The sequence below is a fragment of the Ceratosolen solmsi genome, unplaced genomic scaffold, assembly GCF_000503995.2.
Source record: "Ceratosolen solmsi marchali unplaced genomic scaffold, CerSol_1.0 scaffold13, whole genome shotgun sequence".
Taxonomy (NCBI): Eukaryota; Metazoa; Arthropoda; class Insecta; order Hymenoptera; family Agaonidae; genus Ceratosolen; species Ceratosolen solmsi.
In genome coordinates, this window is record NW_011948418.1 from 9570160 (window position 1) to 9579714 (window position 9555).

The following is a 9555-nucleotide window of genomic DNA, read 5'->3' on the forward strand; positions in this document are numbered from 1 at the left end:
ATAGTTTTAATTCTTAATATTCAATTTAAGATTTTTTTTTATAAAAAAATTATTTATCTAATCTTTTTATGAAATCCTTGAAATGAATAGCATCAACATACGAATACTTTTGCAATTAAATAGTTGAAAATTTTGTCATCGTAATTTATTTATTTCACTTATAGAACTTGGATGATTATTGCATTTATATTAGGTAGATGGCAAGTTCTTCTATATCAATCTGTTTAGATTAGTAATAAAATAAACATTTTTATTGTGAGTAAGAAAGTGATATTAAATAAAAATAAACACCATTTATTCGTTTTGTTTATAGATCGACTTAATGGCCGTTTGAATAAAATGACTAATGAATTTTCTGTTATATCGAACATAATTACAACAGCATAATGAAAGCATAATTAAATAAAATTTCTTTTATATCCTACTCCTTTCGTTATAATCTCGTGTTGCATCTGTTGCACCTAACAATATCCTGATTAATGTCTCACTCAAGCCTTAAATTCGTAAATGCCGAATATTACCGACATCCATTGTTTTTAAAAAATATTATTCTAAACTCTGTATATTCAAACGTCACAGTTCATTACAATTAAAACGAAATTTGCATTATTTGTGAAGAGTGTAATAAAAATATTATTCGTTTTTCATTTAATCAGAAATTTTTAAACGATATTTTAAAATAATATAAAGACATGATTTTCAAATTTATATTTCGAATTAATTTTCATGAGCATTGATTTACGTTTAAATGATAAATTATGATTTTGAGCACTGAAGTCATTACAACACTTTAAAATTAGAAAAATTGTAATAGCAAAAATTGTAATCGTTAAAATTTCAATCTAATTGTTTAGTTGCTTTCAATTAACTAGCTTAATCAATAGAAACAAATATCTAAGAAAGATAACTGAAATTTCTTTTTATGCATAATTGCATTAATATTCTTGCTTATAACAATAGTGAATAATAATAATTTGATTTACTCTTCGGATTTCAGAATAACTTTCTAAAAGTGACATTAAATGGACATTTTTAAAAAAGTATTTCATAAATGGTCTAGAATGGACTTTGTAATTATTTATAAAATATTTGTTAAAGTTTATTTGTATATTTGTAAACTATATTTGTAAAAATTTTTAATCCGGAGATATCGTAAAATTATATTTCAAGTAATGAAAATATTTAATAAAAATTGACTTGTTATTAAGAGATTTTTAATCACTGTTTGATTCAATAAGGAATTTTAATATTTAAATTAAGTATTTAAAGATTAAAGGTATATCTTTGGAAATAAGAAATAAATGAAATTTAATTTAAATGTTTACTGCTAAAATATATTTATATTTAAATGAATACTGTTTTTTTTTAAATACGTACAGTTTATGTACACACATACACACACTTACATATATATATATATATATATATATATATTATTGTTATTATTTGAAAGAAATAAACTATTATTGCCTTAAATCTTATCTTTATAAGTTAAAATACTTTTGAAATATGCTGGCTTGTAAAAGAATATGTAAAATTTTACTTTATTAGTTATCAGCTTTGTATTATTCCACTTTCCCGTTCCTCAATTTTTTAATGTCTTTGAATATGAAAATTTAATGTATCTGTAAGGCTTACAAAAAAAAAAAAAAAAAAAAAAAAAAAAAAAAAAAAAAAAAAAAAAAAACATTACCTTAGTGTTTTGTTACAATAACATCTGGTTTATGTATTTTATAATTGATATAAATAAAGTAAAGTCACGTTGTAATTAGATCAAAAAGGAAACGTGATTATTGACTATCAGTCAATGGAATTTCAAGTATTATAATCGATAATAATTCATTACATTTAATTTAATAATTTAATTTAATTTTTTACTTCAGCTTTTCTTCATTCTTCGCAAAAAAAATCAACACGTTTCTACTCTTCACGTTATTCATCATGGCATAATGCCCTTCTCCGTTTGGATGGGCCTTAAGTTTGCGCCGGGCGGTCACTCAACTTTTTTCGCTCTGCTCAACACTTTCGTACACATCGTTATGTACTTTTATTATATGATTGCGGCAATGGGCCCTGAATACAAAAAGTACATTTGGTGGAAGAAGTATCTCACTACCTTCCAGATGGTAAGCTTTCACTTGATCCGCCAAAAATCGATCAAATATATATATATATATATATATATATATATATATATATATATATTTTATATTGCTCTTTAAGTGCAATGTTAATCACAATTTTAACTCTTGATCGCACGCTATTCGAGCCAATAAGCTTCTTAGTGACTAAGAAAATATTAAAATCATTCTTTTATTGTTGGTTTCTTTAGAAATGTTTTTGAAAAAGCTTGAATGAATAAGTTTTCTAGATTATAAAGACCGTGTCGAAATTTAATTCAAAATTAAACAAGCTTTTATTGTATAAATATTTTATTTAAGGCAATGTCGATTCGTGTTTTCGTGTTCAAATTAGCCTTACAGTTCAGTTTTAAAAGGATTGATAAATTTCTGATAAGCGACAGCAATGCAAATTCAAGTTTATGTATTCCTTTTGAATTCATATTCTCGTGTGAGCTGATGTAAGTACCAATTAGATATCACATTATATACATTTATAACTCACTAAAAATTTCTTTCAACTATGTAAGCATAAAATGAATAAAACTGTGAAATATAAACTGGATTTCAAATTGAATTTCCCTGCACATGTTGATAATCAAATAAAATTTCAGATAATAATATGTAAAAAGTGCAGATAAAAATATTGAAGCATAAATTTAACGAATTTCATGATAAATAACATACGAGAAAGATGTGGAAATAACGAGCTTATTGGTATTTATTAATAGTAGAAATGCCCTTAACGAAATTTATTCTTACACTCGGCGTTGGTTTTATTGACAAAAAGTGACAGGGACACATGAGGCATATAATATGCTTTCCTGTCAGTATCATCTACGGCCAAGAAAAACCAGCTTCAAAGCCAATTTCTAAGGATTAATCGGCCCCTTTTTATTTCACAGGTGCAATTTGTAATGATAATGACCCACCAGTTCCAGCTACTGTTTACCGAATGTGATTACCCGCGCACTTTCATGATCTGGATTGGTCTCCATGGTCTTCTCTTCCTCGGCCTCTTTTCCGACTTCTATAAGGCCAAGTATACGGGCAAGTCGGCGAGGTCGCGCACCAGCGGCATCTCCAGCTCGGGTGATACGGTCGAGCGAAACGGCAATGCCGGTGCATGTATGCCCGTCCTCGAGGACGACGTCCACAAGCACAAGCAGAACGGGATTTCGTCCTACGCGACGATCTACAACAAGGAGTACAACAGTTGCTACAGTAACGGCACGAATAACGGTTACGTGGCAAATAACAATGCGAGCGAGAAGAAGCTAGCCTAATCGAGGGATCATGAGGACGACGACGACGACGACGACGACGACGACGACGACGACGACGACGACGACGACGACGACGACGACGACGACGACGACGACGACGACGACGACGACGACGACGACGACGACGACGACGACGACGACGACGACGACGACGACGACGACGACGACGACGACGACGACGACGACGACGACGACGACGACGACGACGACGACGACGACGACGACGACGACGACGACGACGACGACGACGACGACGACGACGACGACGACGACGACGACGACGACGACGACGACGACGACGACGACGACGACGACGACGACGACGACGACGACGACGACGACGACGACGACGACGACGACGACGACGACGACGACGACGACGACGACGACGACGACGACGACGACGACGACGACGACGACGACGACGACGACGACGACGACGACGACGACGACGACGACGACGACGACGACGACGACGACGACGACGACGACGACGACGACGACGACGACGACGACGACGACGACGACGACGACGACGACGACGACGACGACGACGACGACGACGACGACGACGACGACGACGACGACGACGACGACGACGACGACGACGATGACAACAACGACGACGATGACGACAACGACGACGACGACGACCACGACGACGACGACGACGACGACCACGACGACGACGACGACGACGACGACGACGACGACAATGACTGCAGTAGTGGTGGCAACGATGACGACAACAACGACAACACCAATGATGATGACGACGACGACGACGACGATGACGATGCCGATAATGTCGGTAATCGGCCGACGCAAGCGAAAACGCCGTAGCTGTTGTTCAGGACAAGGGCGCATTTCGGCGTTTCGGCTGCGAGCAACCGTCGTCCTGAGAATCGACCGTTAGGAGCCGAGGCGGGGTGAACAATTTTTTTTGCAAGGAACACACCCCGAAGGCGCTTTTTCACCATTAATGTATTCTGCGCATCACGCGCTCATCCTCTCTCCCTTCGTTCTCTCCTCGTCGTCTTCGTTTTGACTTTATCATTAATTACCTCTAATATCTTCTTCGATTTTAAGTTTTCCTTTCCCTCTGCGTCTCTTTTAATATTATTGTTTTTAGACGTTACTTCGGATGTGCCGAGGCGCGGAGAGTGTGGCTGGGGTTTTGCGAAGGTGCTCGGCGCCTCGACGAGCCCTTGCTATACAGTATCGAACTCGGCTTTTCTCCGTTTCTATCGAGGAGGCATGTTGCATTGCAATTGTTGAAAGTGATTGATTTATGATAAACGATAGCGACGTGCGAGATGATTAACGAAAGTTTATTCTTCAAATTTGCGAAAGCGTGCACAAACGAGATATAATAGTTATAAGGGGACATTATGAGATTAAGCGAGTCTTCTGAGTCGAAAAGTAATTCAAGCATATGTCGAGTCTTCGAACAATTATGAATTTTTGTATAAAAAAAAAAGGGCGAAAAAAATATTGAGAAAATTTTAATGAAATGCCGATATAAGGTCGTATCAATTTAATGAGATGTTTTTCATAATAAATTTATATAAACGGGTATATTTATTACCTCTTCTATTACTGTTTTACATTGTATATTGTATGAAAGAATTAAATTAGTAAAATGATAAAATTTAATGGCTTCATATGAAATATATGTGCAAATTAAGAGGAAAATCTTTATTTCTTATCGTAAAAAAAGCTTATTTGTGTGATTAGGAACAATAACGTTAAATAAACTGAATGTGTCAGTTTCATTATGAATTATAATATAGATCTGAATTATAAAAAAATTGAAAATGTTCTATTTATAGAATTATATAGTATACTGCAATACTACGTATTAAGTATTGAAGTTAACGAAAGAAAGTTATCTCGATCTTTTATTGATGTCTAATGCAAACGTTGAAAAATATCATTCACGTATTTATTAGATAAATATAGTTTATAAACAAAAAAAAAATTAATAATAATAATAAAAATAAAGCTATTATTTTGAATATAGTATATATATATATATAATGAATTCAAAAATCATAAGAATTTCTAATACTTTCCTGAAAGAAATCTAAATAATAAGTTTTTAAGAAACTTATTTAGAAAATTAGAAGTTTTTGGAACTATACTACCACGTTAAACGATTTCCTTATTATAAAAGATTTTTGTCATGAATTATATAAGTTGATCAAATAATTAAATAATGGAGAAAAAGTCATCTGATCGAAAGATGAAAAATCAGCCGCACTCTCACACCTCACCCGACGTGTACATTCTTTAATACTATTTTTATTTTTAATTGTCATTTATTTTTAATTCGTCTGTAACTGCGAGTGCCTGTCGAGTGCGTCCAGTTTCGTCCATCGGTTATATATATATATATATATATATATATATATATATATATATGCATTATAAATATTAACTATGTGTATACGTTTTTTGTTATGCCTATTTTAATTTTCTGCTTGTTGGAAAAACAGTCGCACGTAAGAAAAAGATACGAATGAATTTGTCTGTGTGTGTATGTAAGTGAAACCTATGTGTATACGTTTTTTGTTATGCCTATTTTAATTTTCTGCTTGTTGGAAAAACAGTCGCACGTAAGAAAAAGATACGAATGAATTTGTCTGTGTGTGTATGTAAGTGAAACAATGGTAAATACTGGCTTAGCGAGTGGTCTGAATGATGTGTTCATGAACAGCAAAAAGAATTATAACAGAAATTTAATAATAACTGATAAAAATAAATAATAGGCTTCGGTGTTCTTCTTTGAAACTAGAACTATTCTAAAAGATATTCTAATACTCTTTATCATGTCCTCTTTTAAAACAATTTTGTGCTTATCGAGTTGATTTCGCTAGACGTGTTACTTGCACTTGTAACTTTTACAAATTGTCGGTCGTGCAAAGGAAAAAGTGAATTGGAGTCTTTTTTTCTTTCTTTTTTTAGATTCTAAACGGTAAAACGTAACTTTATACAATTTTGTACAATAATATTTTTAAGAACTAAATACTATATAAAATAAAAAATATTATTATTTTAAAGATATTGAATACTAATAAAATTTATTAATGAAGGAATTAATCAAGATTTCAACTGAATTCAATATTCTGTTTTTTTTTTTTTAGATTAGAAGTTAAATTACATGTTATTTCATTTCAACAGTTTATAAATTGTTATAAATATATATAATTAGCATCTAATGAAATAAGTAAGTGTAAAATGAATTAAGTATAAAGTTCGATTTTACTGATAAATACGAAAAATAAATGACGAAATTTCACTGAATTTCATTGCAAGACATTTGAAATTTATAAAAAAAAAAATAATGTGATTATCTTGATAAGAAAAGTTCTGTTTTATTGTTTGCGTTATTTGGAATACTTGAGAAAAATCTGTTATCGTTAACCAAACGAAATGAAATAAAACAAACAAAAAAAAAAAAAATGAAGTAACTTTAACTATAAGTATATACGATATTTGCGTATTAAATGACGGAAGGAAACGATAAAAGCAACATAGAATTTATTTTGATGACTTATTGTCTGTACTTAGACATTTTTCATTGGAATATTTTTTACGAACTTTTAATCAATCTAAATAACATTCATTTTCATTAAACATTTTATTATGCATGAATAATATATCAATTGTTTTACGGTATTACTTATCAGTATATGCTAATGAAAAGAAAATATTTTGTTATAAATTTATAATTAATATACAATGATTAATTGAGTGTAATTTGTAGTCGATACAATCTTAACTTGACTGCAAATAATACAATATTAAAAATATTCCTGTATATATGATTATGAATAGTAATTATATATTACAAATATTTTTCTCCAATATAGTTTGGTTATAATTTTCTATAATATAATCTTGTACATAAATATTGTGTAAGGATTTGCATTTTTACTTTAAGTACTTTCAATGAAATATTCTATCTTAGGCAACTAGTTCGTCAAACAGAACCTTCATTATTTGCATTTAATTGTTTTATTGAAGAGAAAAGCAAAATATCCTTTTTTTATGACTGAACCCACAATCCTGTCGCCGAATATAATAAATAGAACAATATTGAAAAGACTAAAAATCATTTTAATATTTTCCATATTAATGATAAAGGAATTGACTAGATTTTCTTTTTATTTTCGTAGGTATTTGTTTATTCGTTCATTCGAACATCTGTGATTCCGCACAAAATTAAACAAGATTATTATAAAATAATGTAACCATTAGTTATTTATAAATACTAAATGCGAAAAAAATGTAACTATTTTGATTTCAAAAATTAATACAAAACTAAGAAATTTTCTTTACATAGTAACACCATTTTTTAATGTTTCATAGCACCGAAGTTATAAATGGTTAATTAAATTATCGATTAACTTTCCTATTAGTTAATTCATTATAATAAATAAACAATATAAGCTAAATATTTTAAAGTGGAATTTTATTCTAAACGTATTATTAATCATTGGAGTAAGCCTTTGAAATTAGGCAAGGAGAATAAATATTACTAGCTACACAATAAAATTGGTATCTAATGAATGTTTTTCTCTGTGCCTTGAAATCGTACTCTAATTTTATAATTATTAACGTGGGCATCTATTTTAATAGATATTCACTTTAAAATATTTTTCGTATAAGTTTAATTATATCATCGGAGTTGAATACGATTTTCTGATACTTTGCTATCATTGATAAAATTTTAAAATGGGTATTAACGGTACCTTATAAAAAAAAATAAAAATAAAATAATAATAATAATAATAATAATAATAAAAAAAATGTACAAATATTTTATTTGATGTAAAATTCGATGAATCGACATAACGAGCGAAGAAATTTTCAGAGAACATATAAAATAACATATATGCGCTTATACGTGTTGTGAAACTAATAAAATACATTTTAACGAAATAAGATTTTTATTTTATTTTTTTTTTTTTTTTTTTTTAAATTGTAAAATATAAACACGCATTATTATTTTAATTTAATTCAGGAGGTTCGTGAACGATAATTTGCGAATGAGATTTGCAACGATAAAAACGAAATCACAATTGGATCGCGAATCTTGAAATCAAAATAAACGAAAAATTCAAAAATATATAAATAGGCGTAATCATTGTACCTAATGTTATAAATGGATAAACACTTGTAATAATTACCAATTCTAATATTTTTGTATATAATATTATGAAACTGAAAAAAGAGGGATGATACAAATAATATATATATGCATATATATGCATATATATGTATACATATGTGTATATATATATATATATATATATATATATATATGTGTGTGTGTGTGTGTGTGTGTGTGTGTGTGTGGTGTGTGTGTGTGTATGCATGTATGTATGTATATATACGTTATTAAAATTAACTTACGACGTAAATAAAGAATAAGTACCCACTTTGTAATTGCTCAGAATTCGTTGCTTTCCTCTGGTGTACGCATTTTTATGGGAAAAAAAAAGAAGAAAAAAAAACCTGCGCAATATTACAAATGCGGAGTACGATGCATATATTTCAGCGATGTGCGTTGTTTTCTTTAATAAAAGAATGAGAAAAAAGCATGTTCGTTGTAAACGAATCGGAACAAACAATAACTAACTATGTTTATTGTTAAATTTTGTCGTATGTTCTATACATTCTTTCTTCTTTTCTACTTTTTATTTGATATTTGCTAAACAAAATCAAAAACTTGTAAAGTTTTCTGAAGAAACCATTATCAAGAAATAAATGGAAGCTTTGCGTCGAATGAACAATTTTATATGAGACGTTGGTTCGTTATCTTTTTAATAATATAGAAGAAGAGTTAATACTAATAATAAACGCTTATCGGTTTATAAAATAAATAATTTTATGCATTACTTCTTTATTTAAATATTCCTTATTGGTGATTGAATTTTATAATAAAATAAAAGTATTATTTACATCCAGGACTTGACTGACGAATAATCAAGACAATTGCATAGAATGGACCATTTTAATTTTTCAAATTTTAAAATATCTTATTAGACTGCATGAAGTTCGATAGAAACTATTACGAAAAATTCACGGTCAATAGTAGTAATCTTATAAATAATATTAAAGATTCATTAGCATTTTTTATT

General features: G+C 30.0%; 1 protein-coding gene across 2 annotated transcripts in view; it reads left to right on the top strand.

Moving 5' to 3' along the window:
• Positions 1 to 3452, top strand: part of LOC105360298 (elongation of very long chain fatty acids protein AAEL008004) — a 47106-nt gene extending 43654 nt beyond the window's left edge. For both annotated transcript variants that reach the window (XM_011497174.1, XM_011497175.1), the window contains exons 5-6: positions 1884 to 2126; positions 3026 to 3452. In XM_011497174.1, the coding sequence (XP_011495476.1) occupies positions 1884 to 2126; positions 3026 to 3406 (624 nt within the window). In that variant the 3' untranslated portion in view covers positions 3407 to 3452. The remainder of the gene's footprint in view (positions 1 to 1883; positions 2127 to 3025) is intronic.
• Positions 3453 to 9555: the final 6103 nt, after the last annotated feature.